Here is a 12,330-nt window from a genome sequence, read left to right on the forward strand (position 1 = left end):
ACATGTACTTTCATGTGGTCAAGTGCTACCCGATCACAGTCAGATCACCCAAAATACATTTTAATGCCAGGTGTAAACAGCCTCTATGTTCCCCGATTCGGAATATGCAAAGTCATTCACCTGCGGTGAAAATATAACGCGTCGTTCATTAAGAGATCAAACACTCATCTCTTTTCTATCAAAGAAATTGTTTCAAAATTAGAGGTCTTCAATTTATATTTGTTGAGGTCTTAAAAGGACTTAAGAAGCATTAAATTTGACTTTTAAAATGATGCAAGAACCCTGTTTATACTAACCATACTTCAAATGTACACCCTTAACATTTGAACTTCAAAGAGATGCTAACTTCATGCTCTGTAACTCAGGTACAAGCGAATGCGACGGCAGCACCAGAAGCAGCTGATGGGCCTGGAGAACAAGCTGAAGGCAGAGATGGACGAGCACCAGCTGAGACTGGACAAAGAGCTGGAGAATCAGAGGAACAGCTTCTCCATGGAGGGAGAAAAACTCTCCAAAAAGCACCAGGTCATCCTGGAGAAGGAGGTGAGCTGGTGGAGGACGAATGAGGTGAGAGGGGAACGGAGGGATAGATGAATAAGACATGGGGAAAACTAGACAAGTCACACACGACTTGAACATTTGTGAGGGATGAATGGGAAGAGAATCATGAAGACGGGTAAAAACAGAACTGCCATAGAAAGTTATGGGGGGAGATCTGTGATGTGAGACAGAGACCTGCTTTACAGTGAATATTGATTTATAGTGAATATTCCAGTGTTTTTATTAATTTTCCTTTTTTTATATTTTATGCTTCTTGCAATGATCATGTTAATGAGACTGTGGGTTGTTGTTTTCAGACAAAGGCAGTCCTGACTGAGGAGAAGAAGTTCCAGCAGCACATACTGGCCCAGCAAAAGAAGGAGTTGACCAGTCTGCTGGAGTCCCAGAAACGGCAGTATCGCCAACGCAAGGAGCAGCTCAAAGAGGTGCTTCTAGGTTTTATCACAGTGTGTCACCAGTCAGCTGACTACCATTAAAATGCATACATTTTCCACTGTTAATCAGCTCTGCCATATAACTGATAATACTGACGCCACCACCCTCCAACTTAATATCAACCCTGCATCATACTACACAAACAGCATTGCTCTTTCAGATTGAAACCATGCCTATTCATCTAATATTACTGTACTTATTGCCACTCAAGGAACTGAATGAGAACCAGTCAACACCAAAGCGGGAGAAACAAGAGTGGCTGGTGCACCAGAAGGAGTGTCTGCAGCAGCTGCAGGCCGAGGAAGAGGCAGGCCTGCTGCGGCGGCAGAGGCAGTATTATGAGCTACAGTGTCGCCAGTACAAGAGGAAGATGCTGCTGGCACGCCACAACCTGGAGCAGGATCTGCTCCGAGAGGTACCATTTTTATATTTGATGGGCGTGTCAGTGTTGGATCAACAATTCAATTCTCACAAAACACACAAAAAAACAGCAGTCCAGTAGGATTCACTTCCCAAAGACAAACTTAGTCTCAGTAAATTACATTATCAGGTAGCAAAATCTGAAAAAAAAAATCATCTTCATTGTTAATTAAATAAATTATATGATATTTCTGCTATTGGGCTTTCCCAACATAGCAAGTTGTCAAACAATGCATGTTCTTATTTGACCTTTGAATTAGGGCTGGGCAATAAAGCAATAATGATAATTATCGCAATATGATTTTCAGTGTTTGTCCTATTCTGGCCATAAAGAAGAAGAATTAACCTTCTGATTTCTTCCATTTACACTCAGGAGCAAAAATCTGCCTTTAAACTTGAAAGAAATAACGATTTGACATTTATCGTAATAATTTATCGAATGACATGAAATGTTTTTATCATGACAACATTTTTGGCTATATCGCCCAGCCCTACTTTAGTTTTCAATGTTTCCCAATGATGAGAAATATACTTTTGCATACTTATTTTAGGAGATTAAAAATATCTTTAATTATAATATAGTCCAGTACAACACTACTAACTGCCTTTAAAAATAGGGTTGAATGAACAATATATCATAACAATATATATTGAAATATATAAGAAGTATATGAGAAATGCATAATAAAATATTCTTCTACAGCAGGCTGCCCAAGCATGTTCTTCATCTGCTTTACTTCTGTAGGAACTGAACAAGAAGCAGACTCTGAAGGACTTGGAGTGCGCCATGCTCCTGCGTCACCACGAGTCCACTCAGGAGCTGGAGTTCCGCCAGCTGGGTTTGGTGCAGCATACGCGGGCCGAGCTGATCCGCACACAGCACCAGACGGAGCTCACCAACCAGATGGAGTACAACAAGAGGCGTGAGCAGGAGCTGCGTCAGAAACACGCCGTGGAGGTCCGCCAACAGCCCAAGAGCCTCAAAGTGAGTGAGAGCACCCAAAGCCAGGGGTCTCCCGAAGAGGGAGAGGGCCAGACAACAGAGGGGCCGGGCAGCAGCTGGGACAGTGAGGGAGGGGTGGTACAAGTAGAGGTGGAGGGCGAGATACAAAAAGAGAGGGAAGTGGTAGAGAGAGAGATGTATGATGGTCAGGATGAGCTTGATGGAGCGGTACTGGAATTCAAAGATGAGGAGGTAGAGGGCGTCTCTGTGGTTGAAGGGAAAGATGAGGTAGATGACGAGAATAAACCAAAGGGAAATGATGACAGAGAGGATGAGAAGGAGGAGTGGAAAATTGGCGAAGAAGGGCCAGAGGTGAGGGAAGTAGAAGGAGTGCAGTGGGAGTACGAGGATGATCACAGTAAAACTGAACATGTAGACACCGATGAAGAGGAAGAAGAGGGCAGGGGCGTGGCCGATGGTTGCCCATCAGAGTTCATCTCATCCCTGTCCCCGGAAAAGAGACGGCTCCGTGAGCGAGACATCGATGAGCTGTCTGAGTTTTACTTCCCTGTTTCTCCAGAGGAGCTGGAGCCCATACCCACCTCTCCCCCTCCTTCCTCTCCTTCCACCGCCCAAACGTCTTTGCCTTCGCTCTTCTCTCACGCCATCTGCCTCCTCCTCTCCCTCTCTGTCGCTGCTCAGCCCTCCAACCTCACTTTGCTGCTGCTCTCCATCTTCCTCCTCTCCCTCCGTCGCTCACCGCCTCTGCCCTCGGTGGCCTCGGTCCTCCTCTCTGCGGAGCTTGCCTTCTTGGCACTCTTCTTCTCCTACCTCTTCCTTCGTTCCTGCTGCTCTCTGTCTCTCTCCACCTACCTGTCGCTCAGCCTCTGGGCCAGCGGCCTCTTCAGTTTAGGACTCTCCCTGAGTTTGGGGATTTATTACATCCCCATGATCTTGATCTCCGCCTCCTTCCTCAGCTCTCCCTCCCTCTTCCTCTCTCTCTACTTGGTGGTCGTGCTGATTGTGAGGCCGGCCCGCGACTTCCTCCAGTACGCACCTCGTAAAGTCAACCGCCTCTGCATGCGCGTCCTTTTCCGACTGCCTCGACCCCTGTTTGCCATGTGCCAGTCAGTCCTGGGTGGTATGGCTGAGCGTAACCTCTATGAGATGTTTCCCAAAGCAGGGCGCAACTGGGGTGTGCGCCAGTCCAAAATCCCAGTCCCCCTGAAGAGCTTACCCTTAGAGTATCAGGCTCGCTGCAGTAACACCTCTCCCTTGTCCAAGGGCCTTCTCTGGGTGAGGCGTTTCAGTAGACGGCCCCTCGGGGTCTTGGCAGACCTGGCTAACTCCATAGTGCTAAAACTAGCCAGACAGCTCCTTAAAAAGCTGCCGATCAGCGTCCGTGTCAAACTCCTAAATCTGGGCCTCTTGAAGAAGGAAATCCCAAGCAGGCTGCCCCAACTGCTGCCCAGGGAAGTCAGAGAGAGGAGACTGAGGGAGAGGAGGAGGAGAGAGAGGGAGAGACAGAGGAGGGAAGAGAGGGAGAGGATGTTTCGTGAGGAGGTGAGGTGGGAGTGTGGGTTGAGACGGACTGCATCTGGAAGGTTTGTCAGGGGAAAAATTCGACCATGGAGATAGCAAGAGTTAGACAAATTAAAGTAAAGAGTGGGATGTGTGCTGATGTGTGTGAGCGTGATCATGCTCTATGTTCCATTATTTGTGTGTTGTTTTGATTTGGGCCCACATGTCTCTCTTTGTTACATAATTCCCCAAACTGAGCTTTGGTCGCATGTCCTAAAGATGAGACATATTCTACCCTGCACACGTGCACATACATATGTGTGCACTGGCTGAAAGTGATTTTGGCTGTTGAAGCTTATCCACACATGTGTACATGTCTGCACATGTTGAATCAGTGGGCTCTGCAAACAGAAACCTGCAGCCAAACCCACTGTTGCTGTACCAAACCAGTGAAGTTTTAACATTTCATTATTGTGCTTTTTGTAAAAGTTCTTCAAAGTTTCTTGAATTTTATAATTTTGCTCTTAATTTGTAAGACAAATATTTTTATGGTTATTTTTTAAGACCGTTTTTGTGCAATCCTTTTGTTTTTCTTTTATACTGGTCTTATTTCATTGGGTGCACTGTTATCTCAGTGCTTAGAACAAATATTACAGTGTTGCATAGGTTCCTGGCTATAATTTCACTCCCCAAAGCTGAATACTGTGAAAAAGAAAAAACGTATTGGAATAATTTCACTAACATCACCCCAAACACTACAGGTCGCTCTCAGTCAGTATGAAAGTGCAATAAACAGCTAAGCAGAAATATCTGGGACCACTGTAGGACAACATGAAGCGTAATTTCTATGTTTAGAAGTCAAAGTGGAATATAGTTTGCAGAAGTTTGAGGCCATTTAGCTGGAACATTAAGCCTATCCAATACATTGTTTCATCCGAAGCTGGTGAAATTATTATCGTTCAGATTGTAGTTAGATGTACTGTTTTTTATTGCTCTTTATGCAATAATTTTGTTATGTTTTACCATGTAAACATTTAGATATCTTTCCCCTTAATCATCACATAAATTTAAACCAGTTGAGTGCCTTGTTACAACGGTTTGCACAAATGTTAACTCTGTTGTGAAGTGACATATCCTACATTTATAGTGGAAACATAGGAATGCAGGATATACTTTTGGAGTAGTAAAATTAGAAAATAATAAAAACTTATTTAATATTTCAGTGTAGCTTAATTTATATGAAGCCATATAGACAATCTTTTGAGACACGCAATCATAAAAGAAGTCCAAAGATTGATGCAACTACTGAATGTGAAAGTAGAGATTGAGCAGTTCATGATCGTGTGGAGAGAAGGTGTCCAGTTAAAGCATTTGTTTCATTTTGCACTGTCCCAAGGACAAAAAAACAAACAAACGGGAGAACAGATCACTTCAGTTTAGGGCTACAACTAAAGATTATTCCCATTAATGATCTGATGATCTACAGATTTTTATTATTATTATTTTTTTTTTTTGATTAAATGTCTAAAAAATAGTAACAATTGCCCATCATGTCCCAGAGCCTGAGGTGATGTCCTGAAATATCTTACTTTGTTCAACCAAAAGTCCAAAACCCAAAGATGTTCAGTTTAGACTGATATATGACAGAGTAAGCAGCAAATCCTCTGATATGAGAAGCTGGAACCGGAGAATGTTGGGCTTTTTTATCACTATTTTTTCTTGGGGGGGAAAATGGCTTTAAATGATTAATAGATAATCACAATAGTTGCTGATCATTTTTCTGTCGACCAACAAATCGATCAATCATTTCAGCTGTACTTTAGTCGGACCAAAAACAAATTTTACTGTTACTTTCGCAAATTTGAGGACTTAAAAACCACATTGCTCTAATGTGTACATTTTTTAAGTGAATTAAGTTAAATTAAGCAAATTTCAGTGAAAATTTGCGATTGTGACATTCATAGATTTGAGAGTAAAACTGTGCATATTTGCAAGGGAAGTCTGGTTAAGATTAATAAAATGCATTAGTGCTTATAAATGCTAATTATGTAGGATGATATGCCCTGTGTGTCACAGAAGGACGACATTGGAGTCATTACATGGAGGAATATTACTGAGTAGGAAAACTCAGTATTAACTGTATTTTGACACAGGGGGAACAAAAAAGTTGGGCACTTTGTTTAGGTGCCCTGCATTTGGAATGTCTCGCTAAAAAAAAGACATTTCACAGCAAACCTTGTGTTTTATTTGAATGTAACTTATTTGCCATTGATTTACTTTTGTGTTCCAGTATCAGTTATTTCCTGTTCCTCTGTGTATGTTTACATGTTTGTATTCTGTTTGTTGTGACACCGTCTGAGAGATATATCACCTTGAGTTTTTTTAAATATTTAATTTATGCAGTATTTATAAGACTAGTACTGCATTGTGTTTGGCAGCCATTTTGTTGTCCTTTTATTCTCACTTTAGCTGCATGAGTGTTGGCGTACTGTACGGCCATGTGCCAGCAAGCATAGAAAAATATTTTGTCATACTTCCAGATTTTTCTTTACCCAAAAAATAAATTCTTTTGTGTGGAAATCATTGTCTTGTTTGTTTTTATGATTTTTGTTTCCATTATTACCATGCCTTCATTTGTTTACTTTCCCCTGGTTTATCAGTCTCTCTCTCTCTCTCTCTCTCTCTCTCTCTCTCTCTCTCTCTCTCTCTCTCTCTCTCTCTCTCTCTCTCTCTCTCTCTCTCTCTCTCTCTCTGTCTGATAAATTAGATGGTACAGAAAGATCCCTTTACCATTTTGTTTATCATCAATCCTCCTGCATCGTCACACATTTTTATCTGTGTTATCTGCTGTGCCCTTCCCTTTGTCCAAAATCCCCCAAAATAATGCCAGCAGGTTCTGCCAGGACTACTTCAAATCAACATATATAATATGGATGTTAACTAATGGCTATATAGTCATTCAAAGGCCTTACTGTGTTATTTGAATCCACGTCCTATATGCCAAATCACAAGTTTACATTTCAGTGCATGAAAGTAATTGTAAATGAAATTTAAACAGACAGAAAAATAACTAGGTTTTAGAAGTCAATACACATTAGTCACATTTCAGTTAAAGGCACACTTTGTAATCCAAATGTAGTCAGGTCAGTATATTCAGAGTGAAAAGTTATTTTCAGTTGAGCTAAAGTTATAAACGTTTTTAGAAATTGTAGGTTTGTTTACATCAGAAAAGTAATCAGTAATTGGCACCTGGCAAATGCACAAAAGGCTTATTTTTCATCTGCAGGTCAGCCACTTTAATAAATGTATGAAAATACCTTCAAGAGTAAAAAAAACATTCTCAACACACATAAGTAGGAATTGTGTTTAAAGCACTGGCTGAAAAGAGCATTAAAGTATATGATTCTATATTCAAAGTTACATGTTTTGTTGCATAAATCCACAGTAATCACGCACACGATTCATTGTCATCCCTTTTAAGATATAGTAGATTGTGAGTGTAGCTTTTAAAAAAAAATCCACAACTGAAAATAATAAATATGATAATAAAGCAGCAAACTATATGTGTGAAAATAAGAGTGTACACGTCCTCTTCACTTTGGCCATGATGCTATCACTGGCAAAGATTCAACATGAGACAGGTATTTATTCTTTAAAGTTGTGATAGTTAATGGTGTACATTTTTCAGATCAGCAAAATTGATAGAAATTGTTTATTTAAAAAAATATATAAAAAAGTTGTTCCTGATTTTCTGTATTTAACCATGTTCATTTATAACACCATAGGAGCACTTTAGCCCAGCTGCCTCCATCTCTCTTCTCTCTCCTCCAGTCCAAAGAGCTACAGATTAAGCGTCAGTTCCAGGACACCTGTAAGATCCAGACCCGTCAGTACAAGGCCCTGCGCAACCACCTGCTGGAGAACACACCCAAGTCGGACCACAAGGCCGTGCTCAAGCGGCTGAAGGATGAGCAGACTCGTAAGCTGGCCATCCTGGCCGAGCAGTATGACCACTCCATCAATGATATGCTGTCCACACAGGCTGTGAGTAAGGCAAGGAGACGTCGTTCACTTCACACTCGCACCACACCACCACTGCTGTGCCTGGCCTGGGGGCCCGTCCTGCCTGCCTACCTTCCTGCCTGCCAGCCAACAAGCCTCCTCCCGGTCCCTCAGTGTTAATCTACACCTAAACCCACATTTCCCAATACCAACAGCTCCTAAATATCATTTACACTGAATTTTTGGGATAAATTAACATTATCTGTCCCGTCTTGAGAGAGGACATCTAAGCAGTGATGACAGTTTTAAAAAAATTTGACATCTTATTTCAGAGGATAAATGTTACAATCCTGTACAGAAAAGAAATGTGAGTGAGGTTAGCTACAACTTAAGGACGAGGAACACTGATATTCAGCCACATAATAAAGCTACATACATTCAGTTTTATCTTTAGAAGGCGACTCCACCAATTTGGCATTTCACTCCTATAATATTACTCAGCATGGACAGTTTGAAAGAAACAAGGATACAAATCTACACAGTTAAACCAGAGAGATCCTCGTTTTTTTATTCCACATATTCTTCTTCGTCGTCTACCTTGTATATTTTATGAAGCAATGTCTCATGCATTTGTCCCTGTCAAATGAACAAGAACATAAAATAAAAAACAACCCAAATGCTCTACTAATGTGAAAACTAATTTAAAGTAAAAATATTACAGTGCTGAAGCTTGTGACGCGTTTGCTTATTTAATGACCGTAGAAAAAAATGTTAATTTGGTAGCTCTTGTATTAAAAACAGTTATTTTTACCAGAATTTCGTCAACTCCACTTCTGTGATGTGGAGTTGCGATGTGTCAAAGAGTCTTATTTACATATTAAGCTTGAAAGTTAAGTTATTAGGGGGGAGGCTGATGGTGTTTCTAGGTGTTCTATTTTATAGGTTCTAAATAAACCCTAATAAATAACTAATGATTATTTTCATTATGGATTAATATGTTGATAATGTTTTTGATTGCCCATCCCAATCAACCTAGAGCCCGAACAGTTGGACAAAAGTAAAATAAACTAAAATTATTACAAGGAAAAGCAGCAAATCCTCACATTTGAGAAGCTGGAACCATGAAAAGTTTGGATCAAAAACAACTGAAACAATTGTTAAAAAAAAAGTACCTCAAATTTGTACTTCCATTCCACCACTCCTTGGGAGAGTCTTTCTTTTTAATAGTAAAATCATTTTTGTACAGTGAGTCCCTTTATAGCTAAACTCTTAACTCATAGCTGCCCTCTAAGCGCGGGACACAAGTGCCAGGGTTTGAAATGAATGAAAGTAGGAAGAGGATGGGACTTGACAAAACGTCTCGTTCCCTTCAGTGACATAACGCCCTGTGCCACTTCAATTACCTCACATGGCAGCAGGCCACATAAGCCCAGTAAGCCAAATCCCTGCTGCCCTTGATCGTCCGCACATCTTCTCATGCTCTGGTTAAAGTCTCTTTGGGAATGTTTCCCACTCGCTGATTAAACTCTATCCTGACGTCAAGGGAGGAAAAAAAATGTTTTAAATGAAGAATGTCTTTTGAAAGAAGATTTAATCTTCCATCTGGAACCAACTATTGTGCAACATTTCGCCATTTGTTTTGCTTTTTACAATTTTTGCATTAGAACTTTTTGAAATGATATCCGAACAGTCAGTAACGCTTCACATCCTGTTCACACACCTGCAGTATTTCTGCCTGATGCATTTTAGTTTATCAGTAGAATGTGCGCTGAAGTTTGTAATTTATATTCGTTGGTTGTGATTTTAGTTCGACAGTTTCTTACATTTACACAGAACTTTATGATTCTCTTAACTTCATCCTATTGAATACAGCAAGCCCAACATTGATTAAACAAAACTCACAACTCCCGATCCTCTTCTCTGCATCTCCCTCCCTTTTCTACTTGGTTAAACTTTCTAAACCTTTCCTCTTCTACCTGTCAACACTAAAGCACAACTTGTTGCCAATGCAATCCTGCCACTTCCATTTTTCATCACACTTTTTTTTTTCTGTCTGTTAGCTGCGATTGGATGAGACCCAGGAAGCGGAGTACAAGGTGCTGCGCATGCAGCTGCAGCAGGAGTTGGAGCTGCTCAACGCCTACCAGAGCAAGATCAAGATCCACACCGACACGCAACATGAGAGAGAGGTCAAGGACCTGGAGCAGAGGGTCTCCATCCGCCGCGCACTGCTGGAGCAGAGGGTTAGAGCCTTTTGGCAAACACTTCTATGAAAGCAAAGCTCCTTAAAATGCAGCCCCTGGTGAGTTTTAGAAATTCAGTTAGGCTTGCAGAGAAGATTGCAAACTGGATATGATTTCTTTTCAAAGGAAGGTAACAGTAGACCATTGATGATGACTAGTATCATTATTTATTTGCTGTTTTGAGCCTTCTACAATTTACTTTCATTATCAACTACAGCACTTTTAAGGATGATTTTCACCACAAGGTCCTCTTAGTAGTTGTTCTGGAGCTTTCAGTAATATCACGATCTTCTGTAAGGACTTCTCATCAATGTTAGCTTAAACGTTGAGATTGAAAGTTCATTCTTGGACTTGGAAAAAGCAGCTGACAAAAAAACATTCACAAAAATTTGTTTTACATTTGCAAATGCAAAATCTTGAATCTTGTTTAGGGAAAAATTGGAAAACCTTTCAGTAATGCTACAAGCTGAAGAAAAGTGACATTGTGTTTTCATGTGTTGCTCTTTTCCTAGATTGAGGAAGAGATGCTGTCCCTGCAGAACGAGCGTTCAGAACGCATCCGCACCCTCCTAGAGCGGCAGGCCAGCGAGATCGAGTCCTTTGACTCAGAGAGCTTGCGTCTGGGCTTCAGCAACATGGCCCTGACAGGCATCCCCAGTGAGGCCTACCCCATGCAGGGCTACTCCAACGCCCCGCCCGCCGGCTCCCGCTCTGCTGGGCACTGGAGCCACGGCATGCCCCCGCAGCAACACTCCCGCCGCAGCCACAACAGCAGCAGCAGCAGTGGCATCAGCAGCGGCAGTGGAGCAGGGGACCGCAGGAGCGAGTCCTCCTCTTCCTCCCACGTCCTGGGAATGGCCCTGGGATTGGGGCGAGACGGGAGGGAGGTGCACCACTCGTCCCGTTCCTCCGCGTCCTCTTCCTCCTCTTCCTCCTCTTCTTCCTCCCACCATCAGCGGCACCACCTGCCCCAGCACTACCACCACCAGAGCACACCGCAGCTGTACCGCGAGCGAGAGCGGGACCGAGATCGAGACAGGGAGCGGGAGAAGGAGAGAGAGCGGGAGTGGGCCGGAGTGCGGGCCTCCGGCGGTGACCTGGCCCACCCACACCCCCTGCCCTTCTCCCATCACCTGCCCTCACGCTCCTCCTCCCAGTCCCTGGCCATGCTACCTCCCCCGCCGCCTGCCCCTCCCTCCATCTCCGGCCCGTCCTCCTCTTCCTCTTCCTCCTCCTCCTCGCAGGGGGGGATCTACAGCGGCGGCGGGCTGGGTGTACGCGGTGCCCCCAGCCTGATGGCCCTGAGGAACAGCCCCCAGCCCCTGAGGAGGACGGCATCCGGTGGGGGACCTGGAGGAGCCGGGGGCAGCGACGGCGTCCTGAGCCGAAGCACCTCAGTCACTTCACACATCTCTAACGGCTCCCACCTCTCCTACTCTTAGACGGCAGGAGGAAAAGAGCGGGCAGGGTGGTAGCACAAAGGGTGGGAGCGATTTAGGAAGGTAGCTATCACAGGTTGCACCTCAATACTCTCAGCTTGCCACCTTTCCTTGTATCCTTTCTCGGACTGATCTCAACTCTCAGCTTAAATGCAGAGGATTTAGGGACATCACCCTTTCCTCTTAACGCACAGAAAGGCAAAGAGAGGACAATCTGACATTATTGAGCTGCTCCCTGCTTCTTTAGACTCAGGGTGGGTAGAGAGGGTTTCTCCCATTCTCACAGATATAAAAGAGGGAGGGAGGAATGTAACCACCTATAATACCACTGGATTAAGGTGATATTAGATTTTTTTTTAAAGAGGAGGTTTGTGTTTAGTGTTTTTATCTTTTGTTACCGCCTGTACAAAAGTGAGACAGGAAGAGTGAAAGGAGGGATATTTTGCCTTTTTTTCCCTCCCAGAGCTGCAGAGAGAGATGGGGGACGGCAGCCATGTCTTCTTCTATGATGTTCTATGCTGGAATGGAGAAAGAGAGAGGACAGGGGGAGGAAGAAAGGAAAATGATGTGGGATTTTTGCATTGTGTACGTACTTGTATGTAGTCTGTAGTGTCCAGATATATCTAGCAAGCACTTGTAACGTCCGCTTCAGAAAGGAAAAAAGGGGGAGAATCACAAAAGATGGGTTACTTTAGTCTCCGGCCTGCTGGGGATTGGAAAAAACTTTTAAATAATTTACAAATGTTGATGTTTTGTTTATTTTTTT

The 12,330-nt window shown here is 42.9% G+C and overlaps 2 protein-coding genes across 3 annotated transcripts in view; both read left to right on the plus strand.

Moving 5' to 3' along the window:
- taok2b (TAO kinase 2b) overlaps positions 1-12,253 on the plus strand; it is a 30,498-nt gene extending 18,245 nt beyond the window's left edge. Inside the window, exons 18-20 of the mRNA XM_046068272.1 lie at positions 7,712-7,924; positions 9,943-10,125; positions 10,638-12,253. Coding sequence (XP_045924228.1) covers positions 7,712-7,924; positions 9,943-10,125; positions 10,638-11,567 — 1,326 coding nt within the window. The 3' untranslated portion in view covers positions 11,568-12,253. The remainder of the gene's footprint in view (positions 1-7,711; positions 7,925-9,942; positions 10,126-10,637) is intronic.
- On the plus strand, positions 353-6,460 carry LOC123982617 (serine/threonine-protein kinase TAO2-like). Of its 2 annotated transcripts, none has more exons than XM_046068260.1 (4): positions 353-567; positions 858-986; positions 1,208-1,411; positions 2,162-6,460. In XM_046068260.1, the coding sequence occupies exons 1-4, from the start codon at positions 376-378 to the stop codon at positions 3,995-3,997; spliced, it is 2,361 nt and encodes a 786-aa protein (XP_045924216.1). In that variant the 5' UTR covers positions 353-375; the 3' UTR covers positions 3,998-6,460. The 2 variants fall into 2 exon arrangements, with proteins under 2 accessions (XP_045924216.1, XP_045924217.1); XM_046068261.1 differs by having other exon boundaries at positions 353-543.
- Positions 12,254-12,330: the final 77 nt, after the last annotated feature.

Source organism: Micropterus dolomieu, linkage group LG14 (genome assembly GCF_021292245.1).
Source record: "Micropterus dolomieu isolate WLL.071019.BEF.003 ecotype Adirondacks linkage group LG14, ASM2129224v1, whole genome shotgun sequence".
Lineage (NCBI taxonomy): Eukaryota > Metazoa > Chordata > Actinopteri > Centrarchiformes > Centrarchidae > Micropterus > Micropterus dolomieu.

Bases quoted from the DNA above. Each gene is read 5' to 3' on its own strand.
- LOC123982617 (XM_046068260.1), top strand. From the start codon at position 376: ATGCGACGGCAGCACCAGAAGCAGCTGATGGGCCTGGAGAACAAGCTG. The intron at 987-1,207 runs GTGCTTCTAGGT...TTGCCACTCAAG, and splicing joins GCAAGGAGCAGCTCAAAGAG to GAACTGAATGAGAACCAGTC. The intron at 1,412-2,161 runs GTACCATTTTTA...TTACTTCTGTAG, and splicing joins AGCAGGATCTGCTCCGAGAG to GAACTGAACAAGAAGCAGAC.